This window comes from Mycetomoellerius zeteki, unplaced genomic scaffold, assembly GCF_001594055.1.
Source record: "Mycetomoellerius zeteki isolate Tzet28-1 unplaced genomic scaffold, Tzet1.0 scaffold98, whole genome shotgun sequence".
Lineage (NCBI taxonomy): Eukaryota > Metazoa > Arthropoda > Insecta > Hymenoptera > Formicidae > Mycetomoellerius > Mycetomoellerius zeteki.
In genome coordinates, this window is record NW_017258021.1 from 3,045,913 (window position 1) to 3,061,987 (window position 16,075).

The 16,075-nt window shown below is 35.6% G+C and overlaps 1 protein-coding gene across 1 annotated transcript in view; it reads left to right on the top strand.

The window, feature by feature from the left end:
- The window catches only part of LOC108730843 (uncharacterized), a 167,925-nt gene that overhangs the window by 110,836 nt on the left and 41,014 nt on the right, over positions 1 to 16,075 (top strand). The window contains exons 3-4 of the mRNA XM_018460767.1: positions 13,931 to 14,244; positions 15,031 to 15,210. Of these exons, the coding sequence (XP_018316269.1) occupies positions 13,931 to 14,244; positions 15,031 to 15,210 (494 nt within the window). The remainder of the gene's footprint in view (positions 1 to 13,930; positions 14,245 to 15,030; positions 15,211 to 16,075) is intronic.

Genomic DNA, 16,075 nt, shown 5'->3' on the forward strand with positions numbered 1-16,075 from the left:
AAAACTTTTAATGGATAACCGTAGCCACGCGAGAGTCACGATGTATCCGACTGATAAACAATCGTACCAACCAATCGGCGTTAACGCGTAGCGGGAAAATAATCTGCCGGAAACGAAACGTCCCCGTTAAGATTAAATTGCCAGCCACCCTGCCAAGTGTTCGTTACAAAATATTTATCCGGCGTAATTCACTTCGGCCGATGAACGGACGTGCCGTGCAAGAGTAACTGTGCAACTACGATGTGGCATGAAATGGCGGCAAAATAGGCGCACGTGCGCGAATTCCGGAACGGTATCGATAACCGATTCCAATTACTTAGACCGCGCCCCGTTCGATGTTAACTTCGATCGTTGACGCGATAACGACTATCCCAGCAAAATTCCGCAACTGCAGTTAACCCTGACTTAATCGATGACGTAAGAGCTCTTATGCGGCCGTTTCCACCAATGTAGATTAACTTTAATCTCAGCTCAACTTACTCTTCATCTTTTTCTAGTTTGAAAAATTAGAAAAAGGAAAAGAGCAAATTGAACTGAGATTAAAGTTAATCTACATTAATGGAAATAAGTATTAGATTTAAATGCATTCGTTTTCAGTATCTGAATCATAATAATTTCTAAATTATAATTTGAAAATATGGGCAAAAATTTGATATGTTGTGCTTAATTTTTAATATTTTTGTATTCTGGAAGCTAAATATTATACGTATAAATCTTCCGTCTCTCGACAAGTTTGAAAGTGGATCGTTCTCAGCTAGGATGTGATAGAACATCATTTCTTTAACTTCTCGTTAAATATCTTGGTAATTAAGTTTCAAATGAGAACTCTATTAAAAGAAAGTTCGTTTGATATTACGTGAAAAGCAAGCTAGGAAAAAGTAAGAAAAATTACTGTCGGTTGTTTGACGTGCTCCGCATATCTCGGCGACGCTCCGCGTAATCATTCATCTCTGGCCGCAAGTGCACGGGCAGTTAACGAGGGCAAAACTGTTTCCATCTCGAAATTCTGATCAAATAGCCGTATGCGGAGCGCAGAGAATCCGTGACGCTAATGTGCGCTGTATTACGGTGAATTGCGAAACGGGAATATGTCGGTTCGCCGCTTGTTTGTGCTATTTCGCATTCAATGCGATCCGGAATGATCTATGTCCACTTTATTGTCCACATAAAATCTGTCTTGATCGACAGGCATGAGAAAGAGAGAGGCAATAGATTGCCATTAGCGAATAAAGCGCGATTATCATAATTTATTCAGCTTGTTTAGCGCGCGAAACAATTATCAAGCGCAATTTAACTGCTCGAAAACGACATGTACCTATGGAAATGGCGAATCGATAATAGCAAAATAACGGCGATTAGCAAGTGACCGTACAATAATTAAATTAGAAGTAAATATATCGAGCTTTCTTTTCATGACAGTTCAAATACGATCTGTCTGCATTAATTGCTTGGAATAAAATAATTAAAAAGTAGAATAGATCATATAAAATATAATCTTACGCGGATTTTTTCTTTTCTCAGAGAAAAAATTGTTAGTTCAAAATCGTTCACACAAAATCCAGAATTAATAAAAAATTTATCTTTCTTTCTCTCTATTATAAATTTATTATAAAAAGATTTATTATAATTATATATTTATTATAGATTTATTATAAAAAATTTAATCTCAAATAATAAATTTAATTTTCCGCTGATAAAAGAATTTTAATTCTTCCATCAGCAATAAAAGTCTTTGAAAAATACAGCAAATTTTTTATTGTTTTGGATTATATAAAAATTTGAAAAAATTCTAGTATATTTATCAAAGCTTTAATAACAAATTTTTCATAAAAATCATAAAAATCAAATTGTATTTTACTTATTTTTTACAGATTTAAATTTAAATTTATATCTACCAAAATTCATGATCAAAATATCGAAGATGCTTTTAAAAACTCCAATTGTCGGCAAATGATTAAAAAAAAATAGAAATTATATGTAATCTGTAAATTCTTTGAAGTGAAATTTCACTCTAAAGTGTGAAAATTGAGTCTTGAAATAAAGTGGGTCAGTGGTCAATTTTTAAGAGTCAAATGTCAAAATGAGATTCACTCTAAAAGAGTTTTAGCATAGTTAATACATAATTTTTAACAAATATAGACTTTAAGTGTGTAATTTGATAATTTATATGTCCCGTAGTTTCTTTTTAATTTTTGGAAATTAGCATTCATTATTTATGATTATTCGTTATTTATAATTGGTACTCATCTTAGTTCGCCGTGAATTTCAATAGAAACCAAATACGTATAGTAAGTATACAGTTTCAAAATAATATTGCCCAACAGCAACATGTCTAGACGATCGACTGCATGCCATTTAGGCGTTTCGTGACGCACATTGTGCACAATGTTGTTCGCGCATGGACAGGGACTGACCGGTTCGTTAGGGGTTCGTTTGTTTGCCGCAGCTCGTAACACACTCTCGCGAAAGGGTGTCGGCTTTTACGGCCATCGAGGTGCCCGGAAAATCGCCGACGTCCTATCGCGGTATGGTCGATAGGGGAATACGAGGACGGTACGTTTATAATTTATACGGCTTAACGGAAAATTAGTTATTGTTCTCGACAAATTCGGCGCTGCGACAACCGCGTCGCATGTTACACCGGTTAGATACACTACTGTTTGCGGTGCGGTGCGGAATAAACGATTATTCTGCTAACGCACGAGTTCATGTAAATATTGATATTTACAAATGCGCGTTTTTTTCCAACCTTTCGATGAAAATAGATCATAGAATGCGCGTTTTAGCATTATCATAATTACTGTGACACAAATCGCAATCATATTATAAGATCGTGGATTGCACAACGTATAATAAAATGTATCGTTTTATAACATAAACTCAATCATTTTAACCATTCTTACAATTAGTTACAAATTATCAGACAGAATACATCAATAATTTAGTTTAAACGGAAATTAATATATGACATCTTAAAAATATTTCTTCATCTATTATCTCTTGTATAAATTGCAATTATGATTCGAAACGCGCAGTCTAATCATGCATGTTTATTTCAGCGATATTGATCGGATGAATGTTTACTTGTCGCATCATTTGTATTTCCTATGAACGAAATTATTCGCACAGCTTCTCGCCACCAATCGTTTTGTTTGATGTATATGCTAATTGCTGTTTCCGATAAACTTCGTCCACAAACCGGCCGCTATTTTAGGTCCACGCTATTCGCGATATGTATACCATTCGTCTCCGCTAGTCAACGTGCCATTTGGTTACGCGTTCAATAATCACTCGTTTCCCGAGGAATCTAGGCGAGCGAATGTTCATTTCCTTCCTAGACGGAGCACCATTGCTCCGTAAACCCTCTTTACGTTATCCACCACTAGGGCAGTGGTGGTCGCTCTCAATTTTGGGCATTCGAAATGCCCCATTTCCGGAGGAACGTTGCCCGTTGCCCGCACCATCCATTTACCGGTTCATCGATAAGGGAGAAAACGGATCGATATCGAAAGTATATCGTACTTACGGTGGTGTGCGATGGTAAATTGACTGTGACAGTGTGTAAGTTTCAAATTCTGGTAACTGAAAATCTCTCCAAACACTTTCGTAACGGAAAAAAAGAATATTCTTTAACAATTAAATTTAACAACCCATTAATACATACATCCAAGTAACTATCTTGATAGAATTAGTTTGGTCCCCATTAATAGCGTTTTAGATAATGTTAAGGGGAAAAACCAACTCCACAAAATATTTTTAGAAAAAATTTTTTTGAAATTAAATGTATTATACATCGAAGTGTTAAATTGCGACATTCACCATAATTAACCTATCATGATTGCAATTTGATATTATGGTGCGATATATTCACGCAATTGCAAATACATTGCGTGTCAAGATATTAAATTGCAAAATTCGACATAATTAAATAATTCCAGCGCAATCATAAACCAGATGCCCAATTAATTAATGTTAATTCAATATGTGTTCAGTACGGTAATCCGTGCAAATGGAATTAACGGTCGAATTTATATGTTTAATAAATTTGACTTCATAATAGAAGTACGATATCCTAAACCATTGGCTTTACTTATACGCGCAATGTAATGTAAAAATATTATAATTGCTTATTTATCTGTCAATTTATTTATAAAATATTTGTTGGGAGTTTTTAAAAACAAATATGTCAAAAGAAGTGTAAATCACAATTTAAATTTATAAAAAAAAATTATACCTAATTTGAGTTACTTTTAATCATTTCTATAGATCGCCGCTTCTACTCAATATGACGTTAATTTAATTAAAATAATGAAGATAAACAAGTTTAGCTCAAGAAATGTATTGTATTAAATTTGACTCAAATTTAGTTTCTATTATTTACTAAGTTCATACATTAATATAAACATGATTTATTTCAAAACTAAACAATTTAACAGAAACGGAATATGATTTACAGTTTGACACACATGGAAGTTGAAAATAATAAATGTTAAATTAACTCAAGGAATTAGATTACCATTACTCTTTTTGATATCTATATTAACACATACTTTTCCGATTTATAAAAATTGAATAAAAAAACTATATCTAAGATCTCTATACTCTAAAGATTGTTCATCAAAAGATACGATAATAACGCAGAATCTGGAAATTACTGTTGAAAAAATCATGTTTCCCCATTTTTTTCTCTTTCCCAGAACGAGATGCTCACGTATGACGCTAAAGATGCAACTTTAAAGTCGCACTGTACGAAACTGGCCGTCGTGCGAAACAACAGTAGCGTCATAGCGGAATTGGGTTATCCACTTTGTAGGAGCACGTTCCGCCTGCTCGCGCGTTTCATACATCCGCGAGAGAAGAGCTCTCTCGTGCAGGTGCCGAGGACACACGCGGCGCGCGTTTGGGGAAAAGCGAAGGAAGATACAGTGCGAGTCGCAGTTGCACGCGCGATGCACAGACGGCTCGCGGTTGCGCCCAAGTTAAGACCGGCTTGTTAGGAAAGTTGTATCAAGTTGGATCGTGCTACCCACGAAGAGACTTCGCTTGGGAGCTTCTCCTAAACACATCGCTTCTCTCCCGATCTCACCCCCTTTCGACCGAGCCGAAATCCTCCGTAATGTCACCCGTATTCGCCAACCTATACTCCCCTCCTCAACCCTTTGACCGTGTCGACCTTCATACGTATCTATGTGAAATACGCATAGGTATGTGCATGCGGGTACGAATGTATAGGGCGCATATAGTAGATTTACCCGTATTATTACCCGTAACAGTTTGGCAGAAACGGAGAGCCCCGTGGTGCCTCATTAAGTTCGCGAGGGACACGCCGATCCACTCTGCATGAAGTAATTCTAGCTCCATGCACGTAAGGTCTTATAAACTAAGGACTAGTTCTAGTTTAGTGTAGTTCTTAATTGATTAAGAAATAGAAGAAAGACGCAGAAGCAAGATTATACGAATTTTATAAAGAGATTTAGTTACTCGCCTTAAAATACGCGTTATACTATCTTTTAAGAAAATCTTTTAAGAAAATTTGATATCATAATTCAAAATATTTAATAAAATATATCAAGCGGAGACATAAAATAGAATGTATGAATGGAAATGTTTCGTATTATTAAATTTTAAGGAATAAGTATATCCCGCTGTTATATTAGGAACTTGACTGTGTACGAAAATATAGTCATGATTTATTGGCTAGGCATAAATTTCTTTCGCCACGTACTATATCAGTGTGATGTAAAAGCTTCTTCGACTTTATCGCCGCAAAATTGTACGAAAACTAGGCCATCTGTTTACAGCATAATACGGTTTTATTAGATATCAAGTAAAAAGCGCTCTGACATTTCGTAATTTCTTCAGGAGGTAGCGAGAAAACATTAATATTTTGAGCATTCGATGTCCAAACCTCGTGTTTTATGCAAGAAATTCGTATTACACACATACAATATCATTAATATTGTACTAACAGTATGATATATGAAATATCTAATATGATTTAATGTAACATATGTAGTATAATAAATTACCTGTGCGTGCGTGCGTGCGTGCGTGCGTGCGTGCGTGCGTGCGTGCGTGCGTGCGTGCGTGCGTGCGTGCGTGCGTGCGTGTATACGTCAAGTAGTTAACTACGGATTAGATCAGACCCAAAACAAAACAGGATAATCGCATTGCATGAAAGTAATTGGATATAGTTTCATAAGAGCAGCTCTTTGTATGTACAAAGAAAATTCACTGGCATTATTACCTATTTTGGCAACAATGCTAAAAGAGGGTCTCGTGATGTTCTATTAAATTCTTCGAAGACGAAGCAACCCGTTCCTTATGTTCTCTTCTTCGTAGAACAGTAAGAACGTGCCTACCAAAATATGTGTTCCAGACAGATAGTTAATAACTCTTACTTTAATAAATATAATATTATACATTTTAATACAAAATTTTTGACCAATAAAAAAACTTTCAAATTTTATAGCAGAGCACAAATGGGGGTGGCAATCGTTTTAGAAAACAAATTTTTCCTCTTTCTTCATATAATTATTATGGTATATATAATAAAAATGACTTTGAAGTGTTATAAACAAGGGAACAACAAAATGAGAGAAAGCTTTTTGTTTGAAAAAAATTCTTCTGTCAAAAAGATTAAGCTGCACGCTATACAAATTCTTATTTTACAAAAATCTGAATAGGAAGATGAACAGTAAAATAATAATTGAGAGATTACAATAAAAATATAACTCAAAAAAAGTCTTAGTGTAAGGAATTAATGGAAAAAAATCAATTGTAGATGCAACAGATTTCCTAGTCAGCGACATAGAGGTTAAAGTACCTCACATTCAATAAAGATGGAAATGATATGTAAAGACTATGAAAGCACGACATTGTACGGCGTTATTTTATCGCAAGATGTTTTATCGCGATTAGGAAAACTCGTGTCAATATCACTACATAGTATAAATATATTCTAGTTCAGTTCTCAAGTTATATATTCGCGTAATGCCGGATCGTAGTGGAAATATAAAAACAGCGATAAATAAAAATTGTTATTGATTGCACTAATTAATTCTCTTAAACTATTGTATAAATACATAAAAAAATACTTATCTATGTGAAGTAAAAGAGCAAGGTGAGAAAGAGTAAAAATATAACTGAGTAGATAAAATAAAGGAATATTAGCGCGAAACACGGTACAAAGTTTCGAAGAAAAATATAACAGAATTGCACTAGTGCAGTATCTAATGAAATTGCGCTATGATAATTAGCGGTGTAAAGTTTAATTATATATCTGTATTAACGTTATCTCACGTACTACAAGCGCGAAAATGTATCGTTAAAAAGTTGCTATCAGGGACCCGGATCGAACCGAAATCGAAAACCGCGTTTCGGAACCCTTTTTTTTTAGTGAACCGAAACCGAAACCGTACCCAAATTTTACAAAATTTATAATACCGAAACCGTAATCGAACTGATAAAATTTTACGGTTTTTTCGGTCGTAACGGCCTAAAGTTCTGTGACCGATATATCGTCACTTACAACTTAAAGTTTACGGCTTACGGCCTGTTAAAGCAAGATTGTAGACCTAGCCTTATGCGTCGATCTATGACGTCTTAAAGACATTATCTTTAAGACGTCTTACAGACTTGCCCCTTATAACGTTTTATAGAATTATCTTTATGACGTCTTACAGACATTATCCTTAAGATTTGCTTCAGACATTTGTCTAAAAAATAAAAAGAAAAATTACTGATACGGAAATGCGTTGACAAGAGAAAGTATACGAAGCAGAAGTTGGAATTATACCTGATAAATCGATGTGTGAATGATATCATACTTAATACATATTTTCAATAACGACCTATAATTGTGATAGATAAATCGTTATTGAAAATATATATTAAGTATGATATCATATATATTCATATACCGATTTATCAGGTAATTCCAATTGCTGCTTCTTAAAGATGTCTAGTTCGAGACGTCTTTTGGATGTCTTTCAGACATGCATGTTCTCTGAGTATTAAAGTCTGCTGAAAAGAAAAGTCTAATAAAGAATAACGCTTGGGGTCCTCAGGTTAAACAAACGACGTGAGAAAATATATTATGACAGTTAAATCATGCGTCTGAAGATGATGACTCACATAATTTAGTTAGTACAACGAAAACGTATGAAACACCCATCGTCTTAAATAGACATGACGATAGTAGTAAAAATTCTCCTTCACGATACTATTTCTCTCTAGGTGCACATAAACGGATATTCAACCGATGAAAGAACAAAACGCAGAAGCGCACTTTCCTAAGAGATAATAGAGATAATATATATAGAAAGTGCGGATAAAATAAAATTCTATAAAATATTAGAATGTGTCGAGTAAGATGGGGTAGAGAGAACAGAGATCTACAATAAAAAGAACTGCAGTATCGCATGTTCTTGTAAGATCCGCCGGATACCTATACTCTTATAATTTTCACACGCTCGATGAGCTACTCGAAGATCCAGAATGAGAGTTTTATGGATCGAATTTCGAATATAACAATCTCTCTCACACCGTCGCTATTCCGGCACGGAATCTCTTCGTGACCTGGGTCGACCGCGATCGCCGCCTCTCGGCTCCTTTCCGAGGAAGTTGAAAAGTTGTTTCAGACGCCAATTCCGAGGAAGATGAAGACGAACAAAGAACTACCGGCGGAAGAGGCAGAGCGTCTTCCTACTCGGATTTTCATCCAGTCTGGAGTATAATCCGGACTTTCCAGCTCCTTCGCTGAAGGAACTGGAAACATTTACAGCCAGCCGGCACGAAACTCGTTGCCCCTCTCTGCGCACAACTATCAATCCGACTTCTACCCCTGCCATCGTTCACCGCGAATTTATCAATCTCGATGTCGACGCGCACGTCCATTCTTTAGCCACCGAAATGAACGGCTTCGTCTCCTCGACGCGATCGCGTGTAATTTGTCAAATTACGCTTGTTTGCTCTAAGCTTTCCCGAACTTACGGAAACGGATAAGTTCGGCAACGAACCGACCCTCAGCTCGTCGTCGTCGGCGCGTTCTTCGCGGCACTAATTAAAGATCGCGTATTGTCATGAGCGAGCTTTGTTCGCATTTCAATTACGACCCGGTCGATTTCGTTGAATGAAGCGCCATGAGCCAATCCAAAAGGTCTCACCCCAACCGACATTGTTCTTATTCCTCTTGTTCAGGAATTCGACCGCTTTAAGACGTAGACTTTGATATAGTACCGGTATGAAAATTGAATACTATGCGGAAAGCGCAGAGATGCTCGTTTAAATCTTAAACAATCCTCAGAAAAGCGATTTTTCGATCCATCATTATCAACAAATACATTAAAGTTAGAACTAGTCAAAATTTTTTGCAGTATTGTTCATGTTTGAATTTTCTACATAATTCTTTTGACAGTTCAACAAAATTATTTTCAGATCTGTATCTATACCTAAATTTTTAGATACTTTAGCAAAATCATTCTTTCCATATAATATTAAAAGATCTTTCTGAATACGCTATCGAATTTTCAAATTCTTGACAAGTAAATTCTCTGCTAAATAAATAGAAATTTATGTTTAGTTTATTTGATAAGACAATGCAATATTTTTGCCGCTTTTCGCTTTAACGATACAATTCTCGTGAAAGGAAGCAGCTCGTCGCCTCGCGAATTCTTTGACAGGGTGAATTATGACGATCATTAGGTGGATTGATTTCACCGTCTAGAAGTTTAAATTCAGCGACATTGAATTTCGCGAATTGAACCGCGGCCCATTCGCGTCCGTCGTGTCGTCAATCTTCGTTCCAAGCTTCTCTAGCTTTTCCCCGTTCTTACTGTTCGAATATGTCGCAAGGGTTGTCGAATGTAAAAAAAAAGAAAGAATCTCTCAGGCGAATAGCAGAGGTTCCGATAGGTTGATCAAAACGAATTTCTTATTTATTTTAAAGAAAACTTTCGTACGAAATCACGATATTTGTATTGACAACCAAATTTGCTATGTTATTTCCATAAAATATCTCTCAATGCGATCAGATTCTTATTAAATAGCACTTCGACAAAACAACAGAAAATTCGCATATGCGGAGAAAATCGTCAGTATTCATTTATAATAAAATACTCGGTTGATCACGAGAACCTATCGATTCAAATCGCGAGTCATACTGTATTGACATCGCATATATTTTTCATGGCGTGTGTCAGAAAAGTGGATAAATCTATTGTAGATCAAAGTTGAGGATATTAACCTATGATTATATTTTAAATCTCATTGAAAAAAAGAAAGAAAGACGGAATCTGATATTTTATATTTATTATTGTTTTTCTCCGTGAGCTTTTTATTTTGGCAATTCGCGAAAAATTAAAAAAAAACAGATACTTAGATTTTCTTGTATAATAATTATTAATATAAAGTCACGCAAAGAACGAAGTCCCCCGTTGGAAAAAGGCAACTTCGCCGCCAGCAACGAGCGAAATTAATAAAACGTTACTATTTGCGAATGTAATTTGCGGGATGGAATCAACGTCTATTTAAGTTCTGATGAAATTACCACCCGGTTAGAGACAGATGGAGCTTCAAAGAGACGAGGATAATATTCATTCATAAATTCTATCTGCCTAAGGTAAGTGAGAGTAAGGTGGAAGAGAAGACGCCGCAAGACAGACAGGGATCAGATTGGGGGGCGGTTGTGAGAGAAACAGGTCAATACTAATTAATCTAATTAACGAGGCCAATTTAAGCCGCGAGTCGACTTTAATAGCTTTTTCAGCTTACTTTCGTGAGCAAGGCAATGTAATACTTTGACTGAGCAAGCCTGTTGGATTAATTCAGGAGCGCGTTGTACAAAGATGGATTTATTCAGATTTAACTAAAATCGGAGAACGTATGCTAAATCAAAGAAAGAACTTTTCGTTCTCATTTAAATAAGGCATGATTTGAATAACTGTAACAAAGCAGAAAACATGAATAAAGCAACGGTGACCATGTCATTTTCTGAATAGTAAAAAATTTTATTTCTAGAAACTAACTTTATGTGTATTCGATAAGATCTGTAAAAATTTATTTCTGTAGAATTTGTTTCTTTATGACCAGCTTTCTCTCTATAGTTTGTCCTTGTGTTTAAGACCGTCTTAATCTACAATCTTAAAGTATCATTAAAACCAATTACAGAGCCAATTATTAGCATTAGACGATCTTGAAATAAAAACGGACTATATGAATACCTGTCTTTGACATTTATACACAGAAAAAAAATTTGCAGATTTTAAATAAATATTTACTGCAATAGTACTAACGAAATATTTATTAAATGTAAACATATATTTCGAGATTTAAACATAACTGTTTTATTTTGAATAAATATTTATTTACTATAAATACATATTTCGTTAGTACTATTGGAGTAAATATTTATTTAAAATCTGCAAATTTTTTTCAGTGTATGTTACGAATTTCTTCCATGATAAAGTTTTTTATTTTTACGACGAAGTGACGTAAATGATCGACAGTTTCTGCCGGAATTACGCAGCTTGTTTCGTATTCTGCGTAAAGTCTGCCAACGCACGCAGTCCATATCCCTCGCGGTTTCCATTAATTTCGTAACTAATTACGTCTCCTTCGAACTCAGCGGGACCACTGCGGCATGGGAACTATTTCGATCCCTTTGAAAGTTACGTTTCGGTTTTGTTCGAATGGAATGAGAAACCACATCGTGCAACATTTTGGCGAATAACTGGACACAATAAAAAACAAACTGGTATACAGTATGTTTTGGAAAGTTCGCGCAGTATTTCACGATGATTATCCTTTGACAAATCCGAAATTAATTTTCTCTTTGCTGGAATATATAGGAAACTTCGTAAATGGGAAATTAATCGAAAATTTAATTAATTAAATTTTAGATGATAAACAATCATAAATAGAAATTAATTGATTAAAATAGTTGCTTTTGTATCAAATATGAAATTTTTACGCTTATCCTATTTCAAATACGACCAGTATTGCAAAAAGTACTCAAGTTTTCCGAGAATTACGACACGTGGTGTTTAATTGCGTCGGGTGTTTCGCCGATTTCTGATTAAAATTCCGGGTTCTCGGTAAAAAGGGCTTGAAGAAAAGAAGCAAATGAATGGTATGCGATAGAAGCTGCATGTGTAGTGCACAATACCGGCCGCAATTCCGTTTGAAGCGACGTTAGTTTTTCAGCAGCGCGGGACACCCGGTCGTCGTTTATTCACCATCGATCGAACGTTAAATCGTGCGTGACGATGAATGCCGGTCCAGGGGAGGAGGGGGGGGGGGGTGAAACCGACGAGACACGGGGTGAAGCACGTCAGAGAAGATTGTCCGAGGGATTTTTCAGGATTGCGCTGTAGACGCGCGCTTGCACGAGTGTGTCGCATGGGATCAGTGTGTGTATGTGTGTATGCACGCCGCGGGTTTCTGATGGGGTGGCGCATTATTTCCGGAGTGGCGGACAACGAGTCTCGAGCGGTACATTAATTGACTATAAATTCAATGCTCTCTCTTTCTCTCCCTCGACATTAATTCGGCTATCTCGAGAGCGACTTCCGTCGTTCGCGGCCGCTATTCGCGACAAAAGCAACGAATCTGCCGTTAACGAAGTGCCTTAAACACGTGCTACTTAGCACGTTCAGAGCAACGAAAACAGAACGACGAACGGTTTCCGGAATACTTGGCAAGAGTAATTGATCGTTAAACGCATTTGCATCGCGGCGCGGTCGTTGTTTCATCGCCAGTTGGATAACGATTACGGTATAATCGTCGCGTTTCACAAAATCAGAAACAAACGCCACTTTAAATACTTTTCAAATGAATGAATATATTTATTCGAAATATACATATACGTGTAATATATGTACCCAGTAGGGGAGACCGAGTCTCGTTGGTACAAGAGGTAAGTTGACATTGCGTTCCGTTTATGTATTTGTGGCCAAAGAAACAATGGAAAAGTTACTGCAAAATATCTCTTTCATACATAGGTACTTCTCCCTAAGTTTCACCTAAATTAAACAAGTATTACAATAGAAAAAGAAAAAAAATCTAATTCAAGAGCAGGCAAGTAAATTTTTGATCATCTCATAATTTCATATCAATGACCTTCGGTTTGAGAAAACAAATCTAAGTGATGTATTATTAGTTAAAAGAAAAGTGTTTGTTAGTATATAATACGTTATTTTTTGAGTAGCAATAGTAATTTATTACAATAAAATGGTCAAAATCAGACGTAGGGATGGGGTACTTTGGTTCATATCATAAGAAAAAGTTGGGTTAACTTATTGTACCGCACGTGCGAACATTCATTTACAATTTAACTCCGACAAAACATTTTATATCTAATATTTCTATATTAAAATAAGGTAGAACTAAAATAATTTATATTTGTTTTTTGTAACAACATTTTGTTGTTTGATGATTACAAAATAACTTTGAAAGATACAATGTTTACTAAGAAGTACATATCTACTCTCTAATTTTTATTTCTATTACTTTTCTATTACGTTTTTGTTAATTTAATATAGAATTTATCACAAAGGCAATTTATACTGTGATATGTACCAATTTATCCAACATATTGGAGCAAGTTAACTAAAATGTAGCATGTTCGTATTTCATTTATTACAAAGAAAATAAACAGTATATAGAACTATCATTAGTATGAAAATGTAGAGAAAGATTCTCTCTATCACACTGATGTATTTTAATCATAATAGTGTTAATTGTTTAAAAAGTCTAATGCCAAAATTGTGAAAACTGTGCCAACGAAACCCGGTCTCCCCTATCGATTTGCAACTTGGTTTTTTCGTCATTATCACAGAAATTCTGTACTAAAAATATTTTAAGTTTATACAACTAAATTGAAAGTATTTTAACGAGATTGTAATAAAGGTCCAATTGTGTCTTTTTGCAGGTCGAACGCACGACTCAACTTACACCCTATATAGATTAGGGGAGAGATTGTCTACGGGTGCCAGATTATATGTAGAAACCGGAAGAGCCGATGGATTGGATACGGATGGGGATTCGCCCAACAGCCTTCACTCATTCACGGGTCCTCCGATTCCCCAAGGTGAAGGCACGAGTGTCACTCGGGCCTTTTTGGACGGCAATCATACTCTAATTAGCATTATGGCGCGCATCAATCCTAGTCCCGATTGGTTCGTAGGCGTGGATTCCTTCCAACTGTGCGTCGAGGGCAATTGGGTCGATACTGTTACTGTAGAGGTAATTACATTTAGCATTAATACGTATGAAACTCAACGTGTCTGCAATCGAAATTTCTCTCGAAAGAGAAAATTAAATGGTTGCAATACGGAGAATGTACAATGCAATGTAGTTTGTACTTTTTTAAAAATATCAATACTACTTTTAATTGTCATACAAATTTAACCTTATTCATTTACGTAACTTGAACTGTTAATCCTACGTCTATAATCTAGGTTTTTTGGCATGAGCGAAATTCACTCCAAAATTTCGAAATGAAGAGAGAGGAGAGCATTTTTCTATGTTTTCTATTTTTTTCCTCATTTTTGCTTAAATTTCAATTTTTATTAAATAAAAGTTTTAACATTGTATTAAAAATCCATTTGGTAAAATAACAGAGATGTTGAGTAACTCTGAATTTTTTCCCATTTTTTTGAAAACTTAGAATAGTAAAAAAATTTCGGGCTGAATAAAAAAGATTCCGATTTCAGACGGAAGGAGTAAAAATATGTAATAATAAAAAAATTATTTTCACGTTACGCCTATACTACTTGTTCAATTATTCAGCCATTGAATAAAATACATTTCGGGCAATCGCTAATACGGTTGTATAATGTTACGAAATATGTATACAAAATGTAAATCGCGCTTTCATCGCCCCCGGAAAGTCAGATGTCTGAATATTACTGGTCGCGAAATATAATTTATGCGTCTATCTCCGCAAATGTTGCTGTGCGCCCTGTCATTTTGCTAAAATCCACGAATGCTCGTTCGTTTAAACCACTTCTACTATTCCTTTTTCAACAGCTCGACCCGCTGGATGGGGGCACGGATAACGGCTTCACATTCACGGCTGCCAACTGGCCGACGCAGCCCCAAGGAATCGCTTACAGGATCACATCCCGATATCCGGCACATCCCGCGGGAAGCTTCTATTATCCGAATCTACCTCGTCTGCCGCCGATAGCTACCCTCACATTTACCAAGGTACATATCTCATATCCTCGTACACGCGCGATTCTTTATTTTCTTCACATTAATTTATCGTTTGAAATAAATTGATTAACTCAGTAAAAATGGAATTTTTACATAAACTCGTCTTAGCGCCATTAATTACTTCGAAACAGTACAAAAATCGGAAATTTTTCTATTCGTATGTAGAATAGTAAAAAGGTAATAAGATAAATGAATCTCGAACGAATTACTGCAAAATATTTTTGTTTTCCAAGAAATTAGGAATGTAAATTACATGACTGTCCTTTTTATGGCTCGATAATATCTCATTCTTTTATGCATTTAATGCTTCGATTTCACGAGAGCTCTTTTGTCGTTTGATAAAGTAGCCGCGCAGCAGCAGCCCATTAAAAGAACATCGAGCTTCAGTAATAGCCATTAATTTATTTCCCCGGTATTGATACGCTACGTAATAAATGTCCTGACAATATCAGTTTCAACATAAAACTGATTAATTGCATTCACTGTTTAAACAATCTAATAATTCTTCTTGCTCGATAATATGGTCTCGATAATACAATACAAGACTGGACATTATTTTATTGTGCCAATTATCATATATCGAGCAAGGGATATAATATTGAAATTATACGTTTTCGTTGATCTTCGTAAATGGGAGAACAAGCGCAGACAAAATACACTTCAAATATTCACCTGGAAAAAAACTATATTGTCAATATTTCGCCTCGAGCAAATTTCCCAAATGCAATTGCTGAATTGTTTTATATCCTTTTCCTCACTGCTAACATTAAATACATTTTCGACGTGCAAGAAGAGTGGCTCGACTCAACGCAAATATTTGTTTTTCGAAGCCATGCGAACAGGTTCGCCCTCCTTC